The sequence below is a fragment of the Cololabis saira genome, chromosome 21 (genome assembly GCF_033807715.1).
Source record: "Cololabis saira isolate AMF1-May2022 chromosome 21, fColSai1.1, whole genome shotgun sequence".
NCBI lineage: Eukaryota > Metazoa > Chordata > Actinopteri > Beloniformes > Belonidae > Cololabis > Cololabis saira.
The window spans coordinates 17289709-17316322 of record NC_084607.1 but is presented as its reverse complement, the minus strand read 5'-3'; the positions used below and the strand labels follow the sequence as shown (position 1 = coordinate 17316322).

General features: G+C 42.0%; 1 protein-coding gene across 6 annotated transcripts in view; it reads left to right on the top strand.

Moving 5' to 3' along the window:
- sdk2a (sidekick cell adhesion molecule 2a) overlaps positions 1-26614 on the top strand; it is a 96195-nt gene that overhangs the window by 27306 nt on the left and 42275 nt on the right. For all 6 annotated transcript variants that reach the window (XM_061711923.1, XM_061711922.1, XM_061711920.1 and 3 more), the window contains exon 2: positions 25889-26048. In XM_061711923.1, the coding sequence (XP_061567907.1) occupies positions 25889-26048 (160 nt within the window). The remainder of the gene's footprint in view (positions 1-25888; positions 26049-26614) is intronic.

Here is a 26614-nt window from a genome sequence, read left to right as displayed (position 1 = left end):
CACATATGGCTCTGAGAAGGAGGATAAGCAGAGAATATCTCAAATATCCCGAACCCAGGTTGGGAAGTCAGGTTGAACAAACAACAAGTCTTACGTTTTCACTGGGAAGATGTTTGTTGAATAGATGGCTCAATAAAAAAGGGACTTACCACAATGGCAAGAGGAGGTGGAAGATATATTTTATACCTCAACTCCAGTTCAAACAATGAGAAGTAAACAGATTCAGGACTAACATATCCATGTACACAAAACCTTAATGTTGACATTCCTTCATGCGGGCAGTGTAGTCAACGTCCATGTCCACATGCCTGTACTGCTAGGAGATGCCCAGTTTTGAGATTTCTGCCATGCATCTTCTCTCAACTATACTGGGACAACCTAACACTTGCCACAACAACAAATTATATATCACTCAGAAGTAATGTCTCTATCTAGAAAAAAACCTTGTGATAGTAGATCCACAAACCCTGCAGGGACTCATTTCAGATAGGAATTATTGTCTTAGCGTAAACCTTTATCACCATATCACTGCACAAGCAAGCAAGTGTGTATTTGAACTACAGTTTGTGGAAGAGACAGAGTGATGGTATGAAAAAGGGCATCGGCATTGGCTGAGTTGTTAACAGTTAGCTGTTTTACCTCATTTCTGTAGTATTTGGACAAAAGCATGTCACAGTCATTTCAATAAAACCTCAGTAATTTGTATCAACTTGTAAAAAAAAAAGCTTCTAGTCTCTGATGGCACTTTGAGGTCCCGTTTGAAGCGACAAAGACACTAATGTGGGGCCATTCTCTGTAGAAACATTACCACTTTGAACCGCATGTGCAATATTTACCCCTGGCTGTCACCAACAGCAGAAAAAAATGCATATTTGATGTGTGGGTAAGTTTCCCTCTAAAGCAAAACTCAGCAGCGAGGGAGTTGTAATTTAAGTGAATTCATAATTTAACACTCAACTCCGTGTGCAAGTACAGAGCAATCAACAGCGTGCTGTTTTTTTTCCCTATAGTTATCTACACTGAGTGAGGGAAAACGAAAACGCTTCCAGGCCGTATTTAGACCTTGTGCTCTGGAAATTCCAGCTCTGACGGCACCAAACCGACAAGGGCAGGTCCATCACTAGTGCGGCTGACACGACTTCTCGCGGTGTTGTCCTCCCACACATCTTTCTCCTCTCACTCCACTTGCCTCCTTTTGTTTGCAAGCTTGCTATGGATGCAACCATGGTGCAGACAAAACTTGCTGAGGGTTACTTTCGGCCTCGTAGCTCCACGACGGTGCGAGACAAAGCAATTTGGGAGAGTAATAAATAAAGGAGCGAAGAAAAGATAACACAAGAGGGAGCGATGGAGGAGGGGAATGAAAAAAAGTCGGGGGAAAAAATAGAGTGAGTAGGAACGGGGAATGAAGCAAATCGAACAAAAGGATGCTGTGACAATTATAGGTAACAGAGCCCCCAACGTCAAAGTGGAACCCTATTTCTGGGAGCTGTCTATTCTTCCAAATGTGAGACTGTAAATACCTTGTTTCTATCTTCCCAGGCGTCATTGTGACCACAAATGCCACAATGGAAATCCTGATGAGGAGCACATGCAATTGCTCTCTCTTAATAAAATCTCACAGTTCCCATTACACTGCAGCACAATGGGCCGCTCGCCCGGCCACTGATTGAGTTCCTACTTTCCGGGGGCTATAATAGAAGCCAAGGCCCTCCCTCCCACCACCTTCAACCCTTTTACCACACTTCCACGCTCTGCCGTCATCAGCCCTCATCCAACTTCTGAGCAATGTTCCCTCTCACACAGACCAAAGCGTCAAAAAGAGACGGCTTCTTTGATTAGCTATTAATGTGATCAACAACGAGCTGCCCTATATCTAAGGCCATTCTCACACAGGCAAAAAAAACAAACAAACCCAAAAACCTGTACGCTCACAAGTATCTTGCTATTGTTTGCGGTGGTAAAAGATTCAAAGAGCAATCAGCAGTGCATCAAACAAATCTGCAGTAGTTACTCCGGCTTGTTTTTCAGTCTGCTACACTCAGGATACATGCATGCAATCGGCTTTTTCTTGTATTAACACCCAGTTACCAAGTGAAGTTGACCGCTAGCTCCAACCTGCAAGTAACTAGAATGGCAGTATGATTTAATAAAGTTCATTTTGTCTATGGATTTACAGTTTAATTTTCAAACTATTTTTGTCAGACAAAAACCTTTTTTGTTTTTTTTTAATTACCTGACATGTTTCGGCGATTCCTTTCGCCTTTATCAGACTCGCAAGATGGTGTGTGTGACCTGTCGTTCATCAGCTGACGTTAAAATGGAGGCGTGACTCACCTGTCAGATTTGACAGGTGAGTAACGCCCTCTGCTGTCTGTTCGCCCCCTCAAGGCGTGACACTGATGAAGGCGAAAGGAATCGGCGAAACATGTACGGTAATTAAAAAACCTAAAAATTTGAAAATGAAACTAGAATTGCAGTTCTTCAGTTTTACCTGTTAGAAAGGCTCACTTTGTCTATTTAGTTAGAGATGACTCCCACTCAGTCAACCATTATAAACTCAGAAATTTGGGTATATCAAATTTGGAGGTTTGGATTCAATCTAACTTCAGTTTCAGAACATGAAGAAGCATTCAGCACAAAGCATTGGAAAAAGATTCTGTATAAACTGATGCAGTCATGTTTAAAAAGCAATGGAATAAAAAAAAAATATATATATATATACATATTATCTAGGTGAAATACAATTTTATTAGGATATACTTTCCTAACTGCGGTGTGTTCAGGAACACTGCTGATTATGAAGGATTTTAAGGAGGTTTACAGCGAGTCACGAGGTGGGATGGATTCCTCTGCTTGGAAAGAGGGGGGGGGGGGGGGGGGTGATTCTCAGAAGCAGGTTAGGTTGTGAGAAAGGGGATTAATTTGGTCTCATTGGATGTTCCTCTTTAGCAGCACTGCACTTTTTAGTTCACTTCAAAGTGAGCAACAATGTATGCCCCAAAGTACAAATAAAATGAATCTGTGTGTGGCAGAAGTTGGAAAAACAGTCACATACTCTGATTTAATTTGGATTTGGTCCAGTGCTTTAAACCAACACAAGTTTAAATTCTTGAGTTTGTTTAATGTCAGGTTTCGGATAAGTTAAATATTAAGTTGACTGTTCCAATATGAGAGAACAACCTGAATATACCGTGGTTGCTGGTTTTAATTTGAAGAGTTTAGTCATTAGTGGGTGGACTTTTTCCTCTTCTGACCTTTGCAACTTTTTTGAGGCAGACTTTTGGAGCTGCAGTGATGGTTAGATGCTGCTGTGGCTTCTACAAATTAAAGGATGGACCAAAAAACACAAGTTTGATTTATTAAACACCACAGAGATACAGCCACTTTAAGGGCTTGTGCAGCCCGCACCCACTTTGTAAAGGATCAAAGAGGTAATTTTCGTTTCCTTGTTGACTTGTACTGATCTGATCAAAAACACTATGTGAGCAAAATTATGCATGTAGGCATAAAGATGCACACATGCTGGTCTGGATCATGAATGCACACACACACACACCACACACACACACGCAATCCTCACAGGTTACAACCCATGGGGACCTTTTGATTAGCTGTTTTTCCAAATGTGAGTCAGGTAAACGGAGGCACTCCCTGCTGGTATTTGATGCTAGTAAAGGTCAGCAGCTGGTGGCTGAGCTGCTGTCTACACCACGAGCACTCCCTGAGCAGGGCCCAGACACCCCAGGAGGTAGTAGGAAAAGCAACGACAAAATAAAAGCTTGCATTCACTGGCTGGCGTCACACATGTATGCTTTAGAAGAAGACATACGGAACTGTGAGCAGACGTCTTTTAAGAAAACCCGAACGGAAAGTGCAGTTTTGTGCTCCATGTTCTTATATTCTTCAGATAAAAGTGTGGTTTCCAGACTTTTCTTCTTTTCTTGCAGGAACCAATACAGATTTCTAAACTTAGAGGAGTGATGAAAGTGTGTGTGTGTGTGTGTGTGTGTGTGTGTGTGTGTGTGTGTGTGTGTGTGTGTGTGTGTGTGTGTGTGTGAGTGGGGGGGGGGGTAGAAGAAAATTGAGCTGTTCATTCCTGGAGTGTTCACTCCATTGTTGAACTGAAGTTGTTTCATGTAGGTCAAAGCACTCGGTGTCTCCAGCATGAGCTGCTTATGTCATATTAATTTCATGTGAACAAGGAGATTGGCAATCTTTGATGTACTTTATATAACTCATTTCTTTTCTTTTTCTTTTTTTTCTTTCTTTTTTTAATATGTTGCTTATTTGATCCGGCTGACTGACTTGTCTGTCAGACGGGACTGATAGCACCGAGATTAAGGTGTCAGATCGGTGGGGTGCCATGCTTTATTTCTCCAACAACAAATGCTCCAAAGTTTTCAAATCTCTTCCACCCACCACGTTGACAGCACGACAGGAGGGGTCCAGCCTGACACATTACAACGATGGGCAGCTCATGCTGTCTATAATGCCACCGTGGCTCCGACTGGAGGGACCCCCATTTCTGCTCATGAATTTGAGAAAGAATGCAGCGAGAGAGAGCGAAGGAGCAGTGGGAAAGAAAAGAGAGGCAGACTGGATCCAGTCAAGGAAAAAAATGCCATTTTTTAATCTCCAGTCAGACTGCCACAGCGATGATAATCCTTCAGCAACACCCTTCAGCTGTCTAGATAGACTGTCAGACTGATAAACACATGCATATACGCACACACTGATCACCAGCCTATACTTGTAATCAATTTGTTTGCAGGGATAGGCAAGAGATATTTTTGTCATAGAAATCCCCGTCTCACTTTCAGCAATGAATATACATTGCAGTTCCAAATGGAAATGAATCCCTACACGTACAGCCACATGTCTAAAAACATTCATTTCAGCCAAAATTTACAGCGTGCTCGCGAGCAAAAGAAAAGATATATCTGCATTTTAAATCCTGACCATCTGTCAGGTGTTAAGTGTTGACTGTATTTTATTTTAACAGCAGCATTTACATGTTCTGCCTTTTTTTTTTTTTTGCAAGTCTTTCCTTCCTCAACTTCATCACAATACAGATAGGAGCTCTTGCTTTGTGTGGAAACTGACCCTGACCTTGTAGGAGCAGGGAGAATAATGATGATGCAGTCCGCAGCCTGAACTTATCTGTCCTCACTTGTTAAAGTGGTGATTGTTGAGCGTTTCTGCATACTTGCTCGGGTGCACCCGTGTCGTGGAATCATTAGCCTCATTTTACTTTTTACATTTGTGCAGTGTGTACAGACGCTGGTGAGCTTTAACCTGTGATATTAAGAACAATTATTTTCTTCCTGGCTTTTACGATGACTGCACACAAGCCACAGTCTTAACAAGCTAAATATGAGAATGCAACTTTAAAGAGTAGGGGTGATATGGAAAATGCAAACATAAAAGTAATGCAGCAATTTTGACATTTGATTTTACTTTTTTATTTCCTTTTTAGATGATATGAAATCCAAATATTTCTGTATATTTCTTATCAGCTTCATTTTATCTGCTGAAACAGTTGTAATGATGATGGCAGTTTCACAATCTCACATTTTCTCTAATATTTTTTATTGTTGTGTGTGTGTGTGTGTGTGTGTGTGTGTGTGTGTGTGTGTGTGTGTGTGTGTGTGTGTGTGTGTGTGTGTGTGTGTGTGTGTGTGTGTGTGTGTGTGTGTGTGTGTGTGTGTGTGTGTGTGTGTGTGTGTGTGTGTGTGTGTGTGCGTGCGATCCCGAGGGGGAGCATTTTCATTGTTCCTCTGCAACACCTTCAGAGCTTGTAACAGATGTGAAGCAGAGGAGAGACGAGCTCTGTGTGCAGTGCCGAGTCCTCATTGCCGAAGTCACTGCTTCCACCGATGATGGTCCTGTCACTCTGATGATTCCGTGATGCCAGGATGCTGTGTGTGTAATCACACACTGATCCAGCGCTGAAGCACTTCTGTGCAGTCTGTGCGAAGTTCCAAAATCGAACAGCAGAAGCTTCATTAAGATGGATTTTTTTTTGTGCCGGTATGACATGGCCGCTGTGTGTCAGGGGCTTTTGGGGTACGAAACTCAGCAGAGGACCTTGACTTTTTCCATTAGTGTGTGAGGAAAATCCCTGAAATTCTTTAAAACAGCTTCCATCAAAGAAAGATTGGAAGGGATTATGCACAGCTCTCCTTCAACAGTGCATAATATCATTTGAACCACTCAGGGAATCTTCAGCCACTTTCGCCCACCGATCGCAGTATAAAGACTGATGAAGGTGCATTGTGTTTAATGTGCGCTTTCACAAAGGCTTACGTCCATCTGCATTCTGAAGACAGTCCCTTTCGTTCACTTCCTCAGTCAGCAGCAAGTTCCTAATGTCTCTGGACACTGGCTGCTTTGTTAAATTGGTGCTGGATAAAACACATCACTGAATAATTGACAATGAAAATAAACTCTCTGCCAGATTTTCCTGTAGGACATACAGTAGTACCAGCTTCAGTTTCCCCATTGCAGCTGGTCTTTGGGGTGCTATGGAGACTCCAGGAGGGAAACACCGGCTGGCTTCAGCAGGAGGGAAACGATGGCCCAGCTTCGGCTGGTGAAGGCTCAGGCGAGTTGCTAAGAACGGCACGATTTGACCAAGGTCTTGTGTCCCAAGTGGAGTAAACACGTTTGTAATTAAGCCGCTCCAATTGATCTCAGCCTCTGCAACCACTGTTTGATGGCATACCAGGTCTCAGCATCCTCATGCATAAACCTTTTTTTATCCTTTTTGTGGAGTTTGCACCCACCGTTGCACTCTGCAAAGCCCCTTCACATATCACACATTTCAGCCCTATGACAATGCGGTACAGCTGCACAGCAAAATGTGATGCTGTTCCACCTCCTGTGACATTCTCGCAGCACCACTGGGCAGAAACAAGGTGCTAAAGAGCCGCTGCAAACTGGCTGTGTGAACAGGGGAATTGTGTCAAGTGTAAGGGTTAAAGCCTAAACTGGACACTTGTGACACTTGTGACCTTTGATCCCATCATTCATTGATAGCTGATATTACCACACGGATAAAGGATTATTGTGGGCAATCTTTTCCCTAGAGCAATAATGTCGAGCTACATTTATATGTTCCTCTTAAAACTTGGGCTTTTTGTGCTCCGAAGCAAATACAAAAAGTACGACCCGGTTTGTTATCAGGAACAAGTCCAAAGGCCAGGATCTGGGACCGTGTGAGTTTGCATCAGCGCCCCAGGCAAAGATAATTTGTACTTGTGTGGCGACAGCACTGATGCAGAAAAACAGTTTCTAGATTTACGAGCAACATATGCTGCTGGCATCTTTTCCAGGGATGTCCTTGCATTTTTCAACAAGACAATACAAAAAAACACTGTGCACACGTTACTAAAGCATAGCTAAAGAAGAAGAGGATGCAGATGCTGGACCGGCCTGACAACTGTTGCGCACCTTAAGCCATGTCTGCCGGAACAACTTTTGACAAGAAACATAAACATGGAATATTTGCTTCATACACCAGAAGTTAATGGGTGGATGGGTATTGTTCAATCTTTTTCCCCAATTTGAGGTTGTAGTTGAAGCTATTTCAGCGTGCTCGCACTTTTTTACGAGTTTCTTCTGCTTTATTTTACAGTCGCTAATTGGCATTATTTTGCATCCGCACGTTCTTTTCCTTTTTCTGCAGATCTGTTCATAGAAACTAGAGAGGGCCAAACTTTGTGTGCCCCCCGTTGGACAACCAATCAGAGCAGAACCAGCTAGTCAATTTATAAACATGACATTCTCGGGCTGATATGCAGTGGATGAGATCAGAGTGGATTAGGGGAATGTGGAGGCAGGTTGGTGAGAACAGATCACCTAGATTGAAAAGGGATTTCTAACACTTTTAAATGAGATATGGGCATGCATTCAGAGATAAGAAGGCGCATATGAAAATGGGTCAATTGTTCTGCAGGTTTAGATTGTGATTAAGAAGATTACACTCCTCCAGTGAACAACAATGGCAAAGTCAGACAGTAGCTCTGTTGTACTTCGCTACTCCATCAGCCGTCCTGATCCCCATTCCGTCCTCTCACCAGCACTCGGGCTTTCATGTTTTGAGCGATGGGACTTAAGTTCTGGGGCTGTGCTTGTCACGCAGCAGTTTTTTTTTGGTGGAACAGAACATAACAAAGCACAGTATAATTTGACTCATTCCCAGAGCAAAGACCGCTTTAATGAAACAGTGCAGGAGCATGTCAGGAGCCACCACCCCATCTTCCATTTTTCAGAGGAGAGTGATTAGAGCTGGGGCACTTAGGCCTGAGTTAGTGGTCGGCTATTGATTGATCAAACCTGGCCGTTCAAACCTGAAGAGCAGGGTTTCCATGCGGTCTTCTATCCCTTCCTAATGAAAGGGAGGCAAAGCTTGCTGCTGCCTTTGATCCAGAAGGGATTAAAACAGTCTTGCTTTTGAAAGTAAAGATCAGAGCTGTCTGTCTTACTGTATTTCTGATGAATTAGTGGAAAAGATATAGAGTTCCATGCTGTGGAGTGTGAGTCTAGTTTCATTTATGATGGCGTTAGTACATCAGTTTCATCATCAACCAAGTTATCACCTATGATTAATGAACTTTGGTCACCAACATGATCACTCATGAGGTTTTCACTCTTTCACAGACTTTGAAAGATCTGGCTTGTGCCTTCTCTTCTATTTTAATTTCGTTTTCATTTTCTCCCCGAACCATGTGTATTTTCTTATGTTGCATGTTCCTTGTGCGCGTGGGCATCTGTTTTTGTAATGCATAACAAGTCTTTCACCGAAGGCAAAGGGAACTGAGGCTTCTGGCAGTCTGTTTGTTTGCAAGAAAGAAAGCAGGTGCAAATCAATAAGAGCATCTTGGTATGTGAAATTGCACTTCAGACAAACAATTTCAAGAAAGAACAGAAAAGCACTAATAAAGTTTACGTCACACTTTCAATAATTAAAGCTGATTTTTCCCGTAAGAGAACATATTTTCAAGGGAGCTGGTGAGGTGGAAGGCTTTGACATAGCCTAGATACATTCATAAAAGTTTCAGATGCAGAGGAATAATTGACATTTTTTTGCAAGTTTGCAGACAGACGCACATATGCTAAGTGGACTTTAGCGTTTGTGTGGCCAGTCTCTTTCTCGGTGCATCTCACTCATTTTCTCTCCCACATAAACAGACGCACTCACTCCCTCTCTCTTTTTTCTTTGCGGTGCTTTTTCAGTTTGATCTGTTTTATGGATTTCTTGCTTGGCTCAGTTGAAAAATTCAGTTAATTGAGCCATGCTGTGAAATATCTATCATATGAGGATATGGCCATTTTTCCGTGTGTGGACCATGCAGTATTCATATCGGCATGATGCATAGATTGCAACATATAAACCGGGGATAGCACTTGATTCATGCACAGATGTGTGTGATTTATCTGTAGTGCAACACACGCACACGTCAGGAAGGCACTTTCGGTGATGAAACAGTCAACCAGGTACTTAAGTTTTCTAGCCCAGGGGCAGTGAAAGGCACTGTGATACAAACAGCGACATGTGGCTCCGCTTTGTTTGCATGCCCTTATGATGCCACTGTTTGTGTAGCCTTCCAGCTGCCGTCACAATGATCCATTCATGCTAATTCTGTCCATTGGAGAGTTTCATGTGGCTATTTAACGTAGACACATTTTCCCCACATGTACGTTACCACCCGGTGACGATGGAGACACTGATAGCCGCCAGCAGACGCTGTACACCCCTCTGATTGTTCTTTCCAGGGTGTGAAAACATCGGAGAGGAACCTAGCTTCTTTATGCTCACTTCTGTCGTTCCTCCTAAATACCTCTTTGTTAGGAGGGAAACCAAAAAGCGTTATGAGGTGTAATATCTGCTTGTCTGCCAGAGGAAATCCTGACGTTATTGTCTATTTATCAGAAGTTGCTGAACTCTTCAGCGTACAACGAGGCATCCATGCATCAATAAATCAGCAATTTCTCTGGGCAGTCTTGACTTCTATAGCTTTCTGCCACCCTGACACACTTTTATATACTCAATTTTATTCACTTTTTATGTGCTGGGTTGATATATTTTATTGAGCTAGTTACTACAGAGCATAAAGTAGGTATTACAACCCTATGCATGAAAAAAATCTGCCCCCAGAGAGAAATGGAAGCAATCTGTTTTTAATATACCCTAATTTTCATTCTCTGCCCTGCTACACTTTCTGTCACTCAGCCTCCTTCCCTCGTTACCTGCAAATGTATGCAGAAACTGAGCAACATCATTTTTCACATCCAATCATCCAGAGAATTTGCCGAGCCGCCCCATCCCTCCATTTACCCCCTTACTTTACCTTTCTACCTGTTAAGACTTCTGCAGGCAGATGCTGTTTTTCTCAGAGGGTTTTGAGAGCCTGTCACATCCACTAGCTGCCTCCTTCTTCAAAAGCTGTCTCCCGCTATCTTGCTGTACGCACTCCCTGTGGCTTCCAATACCTGCAGGGAAGCGCATCCAGCGATGTCATTCTTGGACTTGGGAGAAAAGAGGAATCAACACAAAGGTCAGGATGATGGAAGGAAGGAGAGCATTTGAGTGAAAGATTAAGGGGTGCCACTGCAAGACTGTTTCCCCCACATCTTTTTTTTTTCTTTTTCCCCAAAGCTGACTTTATTGATTTTCATTTTTTTTTTTTACCTGAAGCACAGCCACAGTAGAACCCTCCATCGTCCTATAGATTGAAATTGATTGCCTCCAGGCTCTCTTGTCCTGTAAATATTTGCAAGGCTTTATTGATTCCATTAGTGAATGGCTGCTATTTGTGACAATAGTATGGATGGTTGCTGTTGGTACAACTAAAACAATGCTGGGAGGCTGGTGTCTTGCAAAGCACATTAAGGCTCTGTTTCAGATGTGTAGTTTTATATCCGAAAGGTTTTCAAAGTGTAAGGTGGGCTTCCTCGGGGCATCTTCAAACAATTTCAGGGCAAGTACAGCGAATGGAGGAGATGAAATATTATAATAGCTATAAAAATAATAATTTCAATGTTTGTGATGTGGATGAAGAGCTCAGTTCTGAGAGAATTTCACTGCGGTTCCCAAACGCAACAACCATGGAGTTCCTAGGATAAACTGTTCATGTATAGTCTGGATATTTGAAATAGCTATTTGTGGTGGTCTTGGGTCATTGCTAAGTGTGTATGGGATTAAATGACATAATCACCATTCTATCTGTTTTCAGATAAAGTGGAATGTGTTGTCCTTTTCCAAACTTCAGTTTAAAGTCTCAGAGTCTGAAAAAATCTGATCCCTTTTAAGGAAACGGGGAATAACGTAATTTGTGCGCAGCTTTTTGAAATCAAGGCATTCTCATTTAATTGATTCATTCGTTTTCGAAGAAGACTCATACTGAATCTATTCAGCGTTACATGTTTCTGAGTATCAAGCTAATTTATTGAAAGGTGTAAAAAGATGTGATCCTCTATAGGATCACATCTTAGATGTGATAGAAAGAGAGAGAGGAGGTGTCTGCTTCAGTACGGCTGCTTACACAATTAAAAGCCTACTTGCACAGAACATATAGTAGGGGCCAGTCATGAACCATGCATATAGATTGTGGTTGTTTAATCTGATTTAAGGATGTGAGGGGCTCTGAGAGTGCTGTTTAGGAGCAAAGGGGAGAGGGATGTGGCCCACGCACTGCTGCTCCGTTAACCCGCATCTGCTTCAACCCCCACCCCACTTCATATTCTGCTGTTGTCTCAGGAACACAAAGACTATTTTCAGACAGCCGGTCCACAGAAGCGAGGAAAACTGCAGCCCTGCGTGCCCTAAAAGCCTTCATGACTTTTTAATTGGTGGCTCAGGGCTCTACGTCCAGTGGTTGCAGAGAGGACCCCACTGCCAGCGCTCCTCTCCGCAGAGGGATCAAATCCCCCCCGCCTGAATCCTGGACCTGTCAGGGCAGTCAGGCATGGGCATGGCGGACGGGTGGCATCTGACAGGGAGGGAGGCTGAAAGACAGAGTTGGCAGTGGAAAAGAGCAGTTTGCGGTAGAGATGGGCGGATGGTAGAGAAGAGCCAGGAGCAAATGTTTGCAAAGAGAGAGAGAGAGAGAGAGGGAGAGAGAGAAATTAATGCAAAACTGCTGAGAGAAGGAATAGCCATGCACATAAAAAGCAATTTCTGAGGTGAGAAAGAGTTTGTTCAGTGGAGTTGTAAGAGAAAAGTGATGTGTGTGTGAGCAAGAGAGCTCATGTTTGTGTGTCCATGCTTCATTTGGGAGGGGCAGCAGAACCTTTGGAAGTGATGGATTGTTACGGCATACCAAGCAGAGTGGGAAAGGTGGGTGGTGGATTTTATTGGAGCGCTGGAAAGGTTTTGTGATGAATAATAGTCATGAGTGAATTGGTCATTGTCAGAACCCTCTCGAGCCTATTGAATCAGCAAGGCTAGGGTTTTACAATGAGCTTCAGCCATGAAGATCATCCTGTTGGGTCGTAATAGATGGAAAGTGAGTTGATGGAGGCAGGAGGTACAATAGATGATGCTGGCTCTCACCGCTGGAGCGGCGTTTTGTCTGTGGGGAAATGGGCCACGGGAGAGACCCGTGCGCCTCCCACGCACTGTGGAGAGATCAGAGAGCAATGTGGATGCGTTTCATGATCATGGACAGGCATACACACACGCGCACAATGAGCAAAACAACTCATGCTACAAAGGCTGCTAATGATGACCTGTTGACCAGTCGGTAATGATCCTCCCTGTTTCCATCAGGACCATGTTGGGCTTTGATCTCTCTGCCATTAAAGGACTGTGGAAAGTTTCCACTTCTTTAATCTGATGAAGTATTCAGATATATATATAGATCACTCTCAATATGCAGACACATGTAAAATATCCATGCTCAGTAGTTATAATAATACTACTTGAATACATATGTTGAGTCCAAAATCCAACAAAGTTGAAAGTTTCACATAATCATACGAATGCAGGAAAGCAGAAAAAAAAATAAAAAAGCTCTTGAACCTTTAGAATCTAAAGGTTGCCCGCTGCAAAAGACATCTGCCTCGAACTTTTGGGGGAAAAAGCAGCTGCCAAAGTGTCGCAGCGGTCTGGCAATTGAAATAGGCTGTTATTTTCGTAAAATGAGTCGCCACCTGTTGGTGAATAAATATATGCACCTGAAACCATTGTAAAGTTAGTAAAACAATGATAGCCTGCATTTTAAAATGCATTGTTTTTTTCTAAAATGTTTATTAAAATTGACATAAATTGTCAACCGGTCCCTGAGCTTTTTGTTTATACTTCTGCTGGTCCTCGGCACAAAAAAGGTTGGGAACCCCTGCTTTAGATTATCCATGCCATTGACTTGTAATGCTAAAAGAGAGGTAATAAATAAAACTGATGATTTATTAATATCCAGTTATAATCCACAGCATTATATGTGTATGAAAGCAGATTACTTATCATGGTAGGGTGAGTTAAAGTGCTTCTAATGAAATTCTTAAGTGCCTACAGCCGTTGGAAGCAACCTCTGAGAAGTATCTCCCCAGCATCTCACTAATGGGACTGATGTAAATATGTTCATTTTGAGAAATCCTCCCACCAATTTAGTGCTGCTCATATAGTGTAGATGAAGATTATCCAGGGATTATGAGGTTCAGGACAAAAAAAAGGAAAAGGAATGTGATGTGTATTTATGCACAGCTTATAGATGCAGTAATGTGGAATTAGTTCACACTATGAGTGCAAAACACAAATGTTTTAGAAAAAAAAATGTCATCCACGCTTCCCTCCCCCATCTGTCTCTCCCTGTCAGGTTTTTATTTTGTGATATTCATTTCCAAAAGTGGAAATTTAGCAGCCGTTTATGATGCAAATCACAGGCTATAACTCCGCGTGGTGTGGAGGGCCGCATTAAGCCTTTTAAATCACTCACGCCTTTGCTTGGGTGCCAGTAACGTTGTGCCGAATCTGCTTGATCATCCATACATATTCAACTGAGCAATTTCTGCCAACAAAATTCAATCCCTCTGCTTTGTAGGTTCTTAGAGGCAGAGGAAGTTCAGAGAACTATCAACATGATTTTTATTTTTGTAAGAGCAGTGTGAAAAGAGTAGTGCAGAAAAGATTTCAATAATACGCAGAGAGAAAAAAAAAGATATGATGGAATAGATTAACCTGAAGGAAGATGATATTACAATTTAATTTATGTAATATCAAACAATAACCTCCAGGATAAACAGAACATGACATAGTGTAAGGACTAAAATTGCTGTGGTTGTAATATCTTTTGTATAAATAGAGCTTTTACATATGTATAAGCCTGTCAGAAATAGAGCTAACCTTGGTTTTTCCTGTAAAAAAGAAAAAAAATGGACTTTTTTTTAACATATTGCCTGCTTCACTTTCACTTGTATGTGAAACGGGGGTGCGGAGAATTAAAGGTTTCAGTTCAGAAGAAAAATAAGGTCGATCTTGGACTTCTGTCATGAAAGAGAGCAACCCAGTCATCTTCACTGCAGCAACAACTGCAGTGTTTTGAATGCAATCGTATACAATTGGAAAAACATCATCAACCTCATATATTAGATATCAGTGTTGGCACCCGTCTCAGAGCTGTAGTTATGGTGTTAGTGTTATGAGAACTATTGATTAAGGTCAATGGTTTTTGTGTGAGGAAGCTTGCAATTTGCAATTTTTTTTTCAAATAGGAGCATGGGATTGTTACATTAATCACGAGTTGACAGGCATTTGAAAAGGAGGGGGATGGCAAAGTACACAGATAATTTGATTATGTGTTTATAACAAATATATAATAACATTTAAAAGAGGGAAATTCCACTCCGTTATCATAAGCTGAGCACTTACTTTATCAGTGAAGAGCGAAAAGAAAAACACATTTTCTCCTTGTGTGGTCTGTCAGAATTAGCATCTAATCATTATTCAGTATTTTCACTCTCAAGCATGCATAATTTTATAGCGTTCGCACAGGACCCTGTTATATGTGCCCAGTTTTAACAAGTCATGTTTCCAGCAGAAAACCCGTCTTAAAGGATCATGTGAAGAGAGCAAAACAATTAGTGTCTCTGAATGAGAATTTTCCCTGCTTTGTTCGACTCTCATGCTTCTCACTCAGCCCCTGTTACTCTATCTGATAATTGAGATGAGCAATGTGGTGTGAAATCATGTAAGAACCAGCCAAACACTACCATTTGCATAATGTCAGGGAGTTCAGATCTTTGTCTGCCTGCTGGTGCAGCACTGGTTGCCTGCCTCACACAAATGCTACAGGGCTTCTTTTTTTCTGCTCTTTCCTCCCACCGCTCCATGGGATGCATGTGCACCTCAGAGACTTTGAAGCAGTAATAAGGATGGTGTGGCTACCTACGAGGTCAGGTGTGTGGCCTGGAAGGAGGCTGGTAGCTTTGAGGTTTCATCTCAAGAAAGTGGTGGTGAAGCTGTCACATTATCACAAAGCAGGACTCTATGTTCTTGCTGGGATGATGGAGGAGAATGATGGCTGCGGGCCTCCCCTTTAATGTGGTGAAGAGGGTCAGCAAGATGACTAGTTCTATTGTGTCAGCTCTCACTCTCCAGAGGTCTCAATTAGCAACAGGGGCTCCTTGCTCTTACAGGCATCCCTGTTCATAAAGGTGATGGTCCTGCAACTCCCAGGCATCCATGGAATATAAAAAAAAAGGATTGAAAAAATCCACTCCCATCTTCAGCCCCTCATCATATCACCTTTAACTCTTTTTTACTAAAGACCTATCCTTCCTTGCACATTATCGAATATTTGTCATCCATTGTTAGTGTGAGAAACTCCAGAGATCCAAATCCCTGAGCAGAATGATGAATTCACAACAAAGAGTATGTCTACTTCAAAAAAAAAAAAGTAAATAAAACATTGCCAACTCTGATTGCTGTTCATGCTTGGTCCAAGCGAAAGAAAGGGAGTAAAACGGGCAGGCCGTGCAGATGTAATGGAAGGAGGTAATAATTCTTTTTTTCTGTCAGCTGCTCTGTGCCATTAGCATTTACTGCCAGCCCCTGCCACTCACTGTTTGGCGCCCATGCACTCTGCCACACTGATAAGAATCACAATCACCAGCTATTTCACATGCATATATTATAGTGGCAGGCACGGTGATACCTCGCACTTAGCAAAACACTATTACCGTGCCACTGGCAACTTTCCCATTCAAGGTTCAAAAGGATCTGTTGGGGAGAAAAGCACGGATGGGACATGTCATTTTGAGACCATGCATTCTGCCTGATAACATTTCAATGTCTTAAATACAAAGTCACAAACACAGGGAGCTGACAACATGCACACATATACATATTTATTTTTATTTGCAGGCACCTTTTATGCACCTGCCAAAATAAGAGATGAGTAGAGAGCGTACTGGTTTTGGTAATGACAAGGTAGAGGTTGTCTCAAAATAAATACAACTTTATCCATACAGTCATCTGAATAAGAATATGTACCTTAGGAACACCATCTATGCCTTGCCAGGTCTTAAAATTCATAAATAATTCCTCAGATGAACTACAACGCATGACATAAAGACAGTGCCCTTATTCATAGGACAGAAAAATATTCAGAAATGCAACAACAGGTTGTGGAAAACCAATTACACCCTTCACTGCCATGAACTTTGACATTTCACATGCAAATTGAGGTCTGTAGAGTCTCTAGTGTGCAGTAGTTCTTGGGTGTTTTTGAGTCTGACATTCAGTTGAACTTGTAGGAACGTCCACTCCTGGGGAGAATGGCAACTTTCTTAAATATTTTCCACTGATGAATAATCTGACTATGTTCCAAGTTGCACAGTTGTGACCTTGCGCTTAACTATATGGAGGGCAGAGGTTTGTTCCGACAGACAATTCTGTCATCGTGATGTACATTGAAAGTCCTGGGGATGATGCACTCTCAATGAACAGAAAATGGAGTCTTAAGTGCCGGACACTTCAAACCCTCGGTGGTCTCCTTCTTGTCAATGCACTTTCTCAGTGTAGAATGATATCATCTAAATTGCTTGGAAACAGCCGTATATCAGATTGATGCAAAAATTGCTGATGTCTTTTCTCTGTTGTGTTCTTGTAACACCCGAACACACACCGCAGTGCTCCAGATCAGCAAACTGCTAAAAAACCTCTTGTTACAACCAAAAACGTAATAATGGCCAATAACGTAATAACTGCCAATAACGTAATCATTTTGGCCATTTCAAATGTAATAAGGCCAATAGTGTAATAATGTGCCAATAATGTAATAAAACTTTTGAGCCAATAACGTAATAACTTTTTGCCGATAATGTAATAAGTCATTATTACGTTATTGGCCAGGTATTAAAAAATTATTACAAAATTATTACATTATCGGCAAAAAGTTATTACATTATTGACTCAAAAGTTTTATTACATTATTGGCACATTATTACACTATTGGCTTTATTACATTTGAAATGGCCAAAATTATTACATTATTGGCAGTTATTACGTTATTGGCCGTTATTACGTTTTTGGTTGTAACACCTCTGCTTTTATAAAGGTGCTCACACCTGGAGATGATATGCTAGTGCCCAAACAAAGTTGCCACATGAATTCAAATCAACATAAAGGTCTTGGAACCTTTATGCAGCCTTGGAAAGGTACAGAAGATATTCATTAATCTCAGCTGGGAATGCACATTTAAGTATTTAACCCTAAGTAATGTGGTGATGAGGCTGTCATTCTTTAAACAACCATGTTAGGAGATGTATCTTGTGAAAGGACATTCAGAAAGGGTTTAATTATCTACAGTAGAACTCACAAAGTAAACATTAAAGCATTTCGACACACTCACTCCAAAGAGAACCCCAGATATCAAGACTTAACAACCTTGTGGCCTCAAGAAGAAAAAAAACGTATCTGTATATCTAATCAAAGACAAAAAAAAAGGCTTAGGAAGGATATAAATCGGCCCCAGGAGCAGTAGCAAAAGGTATTGGGGTCTGATGAGTTCAAAAGCCTGTTCCAGTGCGATGAAAGAAACAGAGTAATGTCTGATACGCAGCTCCACAAAAACAGAAATCTGTTCTCGTGCAGAATATAACAAACTTAAGAACAGTAGTGGATGGAGTAATGCACCCATCATTCCTAGTGTCTACCTGTGCAAGCATGTAATGGCATTATTATGGTCTGGGGTTTGCTTTAGTTGACAAAGTCTAGAAATGATGACCAGTTGAATATATTGAGAGACCAGGTCTTGTCATGAATTAGTTTTCTTCCCTGATGGCACATTGATGCCAGGTTGAAAATGCCAGGATTTATCAGGATGGATTTGTGAAAGAGCGGTTTCGGGACATGAGGCATCATTTTCACACATGGGTTGACCACCACAGAGACAAGACCTTAACTCCATTAAGAATCTTTAGGATGTTGGAGACCGGTCCAACTCTCCCATCAGCAGTACAACATCTTGGCAAAAAATCAATGCAACTCTGGGGAGATATATATATATATTGTGACATTGTTTAAATTTATGAAAATGATGCTGCAGTGAATGTGTGCTGTAATCCAAGCTGAAGGTTAATCAAACGATTTATCTTATTCTTTAACAGGGAATGTATTTATCTAATCAGAAACTTCGTAAGGCAGTAATGGTAGGATGTTTCTTTTCATTATATCTTGATACGCAAAACATTAAGAAATTGGCAGGGTGTACTTTTTTTTATATTTGTATGTTAATGACAGAGAAAACCACACACACACACACACAAACACACACACACACACACACACACACGCACACACACACACACGCACACGCACAGGTTTTGTTTGCTGCTTGAAGCAATTAAATCAAGACCTGTCTAATAACTACATCTTCACAGAGCTTCCCTCAGGTCCCTGGATGGACAGGCAACACTGTTCTGCAGGTGCATCTGATTATCTCCATCTCAAGGCGTGTGAAACACCGTTTCCCCCACCATACCATCTACTAATTAGGATCTAATTATCCAGCCGAGTGTAAACAATCGCGGCAGATGGCATTACGCACAGTATTAACTCTAATGACCCAGGGCCTTGAGGAATTCACATTTCAATACATTTGTTTATTTTATTTATTTATTCCATTTGCCTTTGCCCTACTTTCCAAACTCACTTGGGCCGATTTCCAATCCTCTCATGCCTCGGCAAAAAGCCTCCCCAGTGCCTCGCTTGCTCTTTTTCCATTTTGCTATCTTTTTGCTATTGCTTCTAACTAGTGCTTATATATGTGTTTTTGAGTGCACTTGTGGTCACCTGCGTCCGTACTACTGAGAAAAATCAGCAAGGACATTTGATCAGGGTTCTTCCATGACATAGAGGCTGTCTATCACACCTGGGAAATAACTCTTTGATGATGTCAGTCACTAAATCAGGTTGGATGCCTGGATCATATCCTGTATGGCACAAGAAGTGTCCAAACTTCCCATCCTTTACATAGAACAGTTTCATATATCTTGTCCTTAGAAAGTAAGAAATAGCTTGATTTGTTGGTTCCAAGAATATGTTCACAGCTCACTGCTGCTTCTGGACATAAATCCTATTTGTGTGCCACAAGGTCTGACAAGAACCCCTGCTTTATCTTCCACAAAGCTAGTGTGTCACCGCTCCTTGATGATTAAAGACATAACTTTCCAACATCTAGCTGCAGTTGTTCAGCTGTGGTTTCGCCACTTCTCATCGGACAAGGCTGAGCTGACTAGAGACTAGATGCTGCAGAGGGCGTGTAATGGTGGCTGTGGGTGTGCGAGGTCTCATTAATTGAGGCCGGGCCTCGTGCCTGTGCTCCTCTGCATGCTGCGTTCTCTGCCAGGAGCTGGGATGGCTAATTAAGCTCCTGGATATCACAGACACATCCCTCGGTGCACCCTACAGCTACTGCTATGGAGAATGTAAGTGCAGCACGAAATGATACAGGATGCAGACTAAGGAATGGTGCGGAGAGACGACAAAAGATTGAGATGTGTCTTTGTCAGTGAGCTCAGAGAGGAGGGACACGGAGAGTAAAAGATGACAACTGATGAGAAAGTATGGACAGGGTATATGAAAACTACTGTACTGGGAGAGATCAGGGCTGCCAAGAAAGGGAAAATGCCACAGCACGCACAGAGACAACTGTTATTATGATGGGAAATACGGAAATAAAGTGAGAGGAATCTTACGATGGAAATAGATAAAAATGGATGGAATCAAACAGAAGAAGATAGTTTGAGACAGGCTGAGCATCGCGGAGACGCAGAGGAAAGCACTCAGAGGAGCAGCGAAGCAAACAGGAAAGAATTCCAAACAGAGATGGCGCGAGTGTGTGTATTTGAGGATGTGTGCCTCTGTGAATTTGTCTGGGCTGCCTGCTGGACTGTGTGTCCAGATAATTCAATCTGCTGCCCATTGACTAGCCTCCTGCCCCGTCTTTACTCCTAATTAAATCTACATTTGTTGCCTGAATGGTGCTGCTTCTAATTGTGTTCCGGTTGTATCGTGCAGACACGGCGAGCACACCTAAACATGCCCACGCACAAGCCCTGCAGGGAATGGAATCCCACACACGTCATTGCGGTACATTACACCTCAATTAATCTCATCAATTACACATCAATTAACCTGCAACAATCCACTAAACACAGCGGGGACAGCAGGCAGTATTTCATCTGCAGTGACCTGAGGACTTTATGCAACATCAAAGCAGACGCAGCATCAAAAAATAAAAAAAAATATTCTTAATGGCTTAACATGAGAATCTATATTACTTTATTCATTCCTCTGATCAAAGACCATGACTGTTTGAAAGCCCATATTACCATAGTGGAGACACAAAAGATCTTATTCGGTGTATGATACATACACAGTGGGGGGATGGCTAGGATGCATCCAGTTGTTATGGATGGGTACCCATATATAGCATGCAGATTCTGATACATGGACCATTTCTATAAATGAATATAGGGCAGGGGTCGGCAACCCGCGGCTCTAGAGCCGCATGCGGCTCTTTAGCGCCGCCCTAGTGGCTCCTGGAGCTTTTTAAAAAATGTTTGACCTTTTTTTTTTTCCTTTTTTTCTTCATTTTTTCTTTTTTTCCTTTTTTCTTCTTTTTTTCCTTTATTTCTCTTTTTTTCTTTCTTCTTTTTAATCTCGACATTTCGATTTTTTAACTTTTTTCTCGAAATTTTGACTTTTTTCTCGACATTTCGACTTTTTTCTCGACATTCCAGCTTTTTTCTCAACATTTTGACTTTTTTCTTGACATTCCAGCTTTTTTCTCAACATTTTGACTTTTTTCTCGACATTTCGACTTTTTTCTCGACATTCCAGCTTTTTTCTCAACATTTTGACTTTTTTCTTGACATTTCGACTTTTTTCCCAAAATTTTGACTTTTTTCTCAACATTTCGACTTTTTTCTTGACATTTCGACTTTTTTCTCAAGATTGTACTTCAAAATTAATCTTGACATTTCGCCTTTTTTCTCGAAGTGCATAATGAAAAAAAAAATCTTCCCCAAGTTATAACTAATATAGAATAATGCAGCATGTGTTGTCTTCATTCTAAGGCTGATACAAGACTTTTCATTTTTCATTCATTGCGGCTCCAGACATATATTAGTTTTTTGTGTTTTTGGTCCAATATGGCTCTTTCAACATTTTGGGTTGCCGACCCCTGATATAGGGGAACACTGAGGCTCTCCACCTCCATTCCCGGCCTCCTTGCTGGGCCTGCTTGTTTGGCTTCTCCTGAAATAGGTCACTTCACCTTGCTGCCTTTTCCTTGAGGACACTTCCTCCCTCTTTTCGTTTTCTTCAGTTGTTCATATCCCCTTGAGTCGCCGTCGTTTGTAAAGCTCACTTTGTTTTTACCATTGAACCTGGCATTCTCCTCTCCATCTGTTTCAGCGTCACTGTTTTTTCCTCCTTTCTGTATTTCTTTATTCATTCCTTCTCCTAATCCTTCCTTTCATGTTGCCTACCTTCTGACTCACCGAAGAGATGGAGTATAAATCATCACCTGCTGTCACAGTGACAGCAGCTTGTCACTCTGACCTTCAGAACTGATTGTGTTTTCATTGGTATAAGTACATGTTTTGAGAGATTGTGTCTGTGTGTATTAATGTCTCTGTTAAAAGGGTTCAATGTGTGATCTTAGCATTTACATATCCACTTTTACTGCAACAAATATACGTCCGAGGACAACCTCTTACGCAAGTGTGGGTTTATCTCTTTCCTGTTAGTGTTTATTCATAAGGGAAGAGGTCCATCCGCGTTCAAGATGCTTTTAACTCGCCTCCATCTACTAACACAACCCTCACTTTTTCACCTACACATTACTAGGCCAAGGTTATTACTGTACCATGACAGCTGCATAACCCCATCAGAGGGGCTAGCCATGACCCATCTCATGAACTGAACACCAACTGAGAGGCTAAATGACAGCTGTAAATTTTCCTGGGTGACATGACGATGTACAACGGGATAAATAAATTGGAGTGGGCTGATAGAGCAGGAGGTTATGTGCATATATATGTGTGTGTGTGAGGTAAAGGATGGAGAAAGAGTAAGAGTGGATAACAAGAGACCGTCACATGTTTTAACTAGCTGATGCTCCACTGTCCACTGCTGCTAAATCTCAGTGATACAGTGGCAAGTGTCAGCCAGGAGATGGTTACAGAGGCTGGAACGCAGGTGCCTGAAGATTAAACAGAGCGCAGGAAGGGTCTGTCTGATGCTGGAGTGGAGCTTGGGTTAGGAGGTGAGCCGCAAAATAAGCAAGAGAGAAAATACCAGACAAAAGCCGAATGAGACTGCTGTCTGTGTGATTGCATGCCAGCATGGTGCAACGGAGAGCACAATGGGCTTTGGTATATAAAGCTGCCCCGGTGCCTGTGGTCTTTGTCTCACAGCCATTAAAATTCTGTACATGCAGGCAGGGGACCCGACTGGAGTCGCGCCACCATTCAACCTCAGCTGTCAGGTTAGAATAAGGTGTTTTTATATCTGTGGTGAATGGGATGTGGAGGTGAAGATTGGCTGCTGGGGGGTGCTCCTCTGCACTTACAACCACATTAACAACCCTCTTGGTCCTCCCATGCCAGTTTTTGGTCTTCCCTAGATCTGCCGATTCCATTTTTGGCTCTTATCGCTGGTCATAGCTCTGCGGGAGTTTCTCAACCAGAGGAACTGTGTTCTAGCTTTCCATCTTGAAGTGAAGCCTGCAGCGGGCACAGCGTGTAGCTGCCAAACGAACACTCTCTCTGCATTCTTCACTGGAATGAAGGATGCCACATTTCTTCCAGGCTCTTTTCCCTCCTCACTCCACCACTGTCTTTTTTTTTTAGGAATAAATGTCAGCTTTACCTTGATGCAGTGCGCTCACTCAGCTGTATCAAATGGATGCATGTTATTTGTTTATCGGAACCATGCAAAATTGCATACCTGAAAGCATCTACAAGACCTATGCATAGTAGTAATTGTTTGGATCACGTTAGTAATGATAAAACCACACTGGGATGCATTAGTATGAGACTTTACAGTCCAGCATGCATGTAAAAGTTCACATTTGCATGAGCAAAAATAGACACAGACGTTCCTACCTTCACATATGCATGCACAGCACATATATTCACCTCTATTTATTGGCTGACTCCTGAAGAAAAGAAATAATCCTTTCAAAAACAAGTGTCTCCATTGGAAACTCATTTGTTCCCAGAGACCAATGTCCAGAGCAATCGGCCCTTTCTTGTTTCAACAGTAAGTACTGCTGACGGTTTGGTCATTTAAGTTCTGAGAGTCTAAAAGAGGAGATTACTTTATGTGGGTGTTACAAGGAGAGTCATTTTTTTCTTGAGATCCATGACACAGAGTCGGCTTTTGTTTCTGTGCTCTTGTGTGACGTTAAATATTGACTTTTTTCTCTTCTTCCATGTTTCTGAAGATATAGACTTTGCTAGTCTCATGTGTCACAGATCAGTTTCTCGGGATTTATCATCAGATTTCATATGAATCAGTCATTTGAGGGAGAAAGGAATATGATCACATGAACAAAACCAGAGCAAGCAACCACAGTGGTGAATACAGGGAATTCAATTCCATCTTCCACGATTTTAAATCAAGTAAGTCGGTATTATGTGTTTTCCTTGCCTGGGATGGCGATCGATGTGTCTAGGTTTTACATGCGCAGGTCTCTAATGGTTTCTCTTTGATGGAGCAGCACCACTAAGTGCTCGTAGCCACCAAACCCCCCGATTGAGCTGGAAGCGGTCGCTTGTTGCTTGTGTGTGTGGTCGGCCATAAATGAAGGTTTTGGAATTGCGCATGCGAGTGCATGTCAGCGTGCGCTTGTGTGTGTCAGGTACAAATGCATGTACTTGTAGATGGAATTACAACAGAGCCGCCTCTCCGGAAGCTTGTGCCTGGGGAAAACAAGGATGGGCTCCGCCATTTGGGCTCAGACATGGATCATTTGACTGTTGGATTTGATAGTGTTTGTTTTTGAGAAGTTCATGCAAGGGTGTCAGACAAAACACATAAGTCGGGAAGTGAAGGATTGTGGTTGCCAAAGCAAAAATAATATAAAAAAATGTAAGGACTGGTTTTTGAAACAGACATTGATGTAATGGTTGTTTTTACCCTTTTATGAGTGGTAGCTGTTGAAAGCAATGATAGGAATGTGTGTTCTATTAGATATGTTTGTATGGTGCACGGATGGCTGCCTATGGGAAACACAAAGGTCCACAGCCATTTTTATTGTTTACAGTTTCAATCAGGTTCAATTTTCTCTGTCCCTTTCTCTGGTTGGCAAGGCTGCCCTTACATTCACCCAGTTCCGCCACACCATCCTCTGCATCCACTCTCATAAATCTTGGGTGTGAACTTTCTTATGGGTGTGGGAAGGAAGAAAAGCACCAGTGATCAGCCATGAGAAGGATTCAGCTGGCGTGGCAGACTTAGATCAAGGCTTGCTTCAGGCATTAGTAACTTGCTGCAACTATTAATTCAGACTTTAATTAGACCGCCACAAACACTGGCACAATTGGTTCAGTGTTGCCCGTGGCTGGCGAGACAGACGGATCAATATGTCCGATCATGCCTTTTTCATCTGCTCAAATGAAAGCACTTTGTCTCCGAACTCAGCCCTGGACTTGGTGCATCACCTTTAAGGCTCTTTGTGGTTTCACTGGCTCTGTGCAGTGTTGCGCACAAGGCCTGTATAATCTGGCTGCATTAGGGAACTATAAAGATAAATGAAGGGAGGCACGGAGTATAACTCATCCTGTCACAGAAGGGGGTTTAAGAAGGGGAAACTTTCTGTTTTCTGTTGCCTCCCATGGCTTCCTAGTTTCTCAGTCTCTCCTTACCCAAATTGCTTTCCTTTTTTTTTTCTTTATTCCTATATTTTCTCCATCTGCTTTGACTGCTCCTGCTTCAATCCTCTCTCCATTTCCACCTCCATCCCCATCCCCTTTTAGCAGTTTAGAGGTATGGAAGTGTTCATTTACACGTCTTCTGTGCAAATTGCTCTTCCACCTCCTCGCCAGTGCATTTCAATTTGAAGAAAAAGAATAAGCTGCTTTCGCCGTGGCAACTTATTCCATGTACTTTTTGGCAATGTTTTCTGTTGACCTTCAAGTTCCCAATCAGTGCAGAAGAAAAATTGAAATAGCTTGTTCTGAGCCCTTATTTCCTGCAAACTGCTGAAATTGTGTTGCAAGTCTCCTCGGAGCACTTACTGAATCACATATTCAATTTCTACTAACGACCCCCACTCACTACTTCACTTTCTCTCTCGTCACACTTCTTTGTCATTTTGCCTTCTTGTATCATTCAGCTTTGTGCCCCTTCCTCTATTTCTCCTCTCGGTAGATGATGTCCCGCCTTATTTTAAGATGGAGCCTCCTCAGACCCAGGTTCACCTGGAGGGGAACCGCCTGGTCCTAACCTGCATGGCGGAGGGGAGCTGGCCTCTGGAATTCAAATGGCTCTACAATGGTACCGAGCTTACGCGTTTCTCCTTGGAATACAGGTGAGGAATTTGACCTTGCATGCTCAAACTAACGCTATTATCAATTCCTTTGTTCATCAACTGTAATTATCTCACCACACAAAGGCATTTTAACAGCATTTAATTGTACCTAATGATACAATTGCTCATTCTTATTCATATTCCAGACTAATTTCCATGGATTTATTCAGCACTGATTTGGCTGTATATCTCCCTTGAAAGCTAACATGCAGCATTCAGGGAATTTCACATTCGTTCTGATTTGTAATTCACAGTGTTTTCGACATTTAGAAATGGTGTGAGCACATAACGTGTCTTTTTGCTGCTCTCTCACCGTTTGCCAAAACCATCATTGTTGTAATAGAATAACAGAGTCCGTATTTTCCCTCATCTTGTACAGTGTGGGTGTGCTACTTTGCTCTGCGCGCGGTAACAAGCTGTTTCACTGACAGTACAGTTCTTCTGGATGTGTTATATTACATATTTTAGTCTCTTAACACAAGGCTGGAGGGTTTTTTTCAAACTGCATACAGTATATTGTGGCGAGAGAACTCTTCAGCCTGCTCTCGTGCCGACTCTTTATGTGT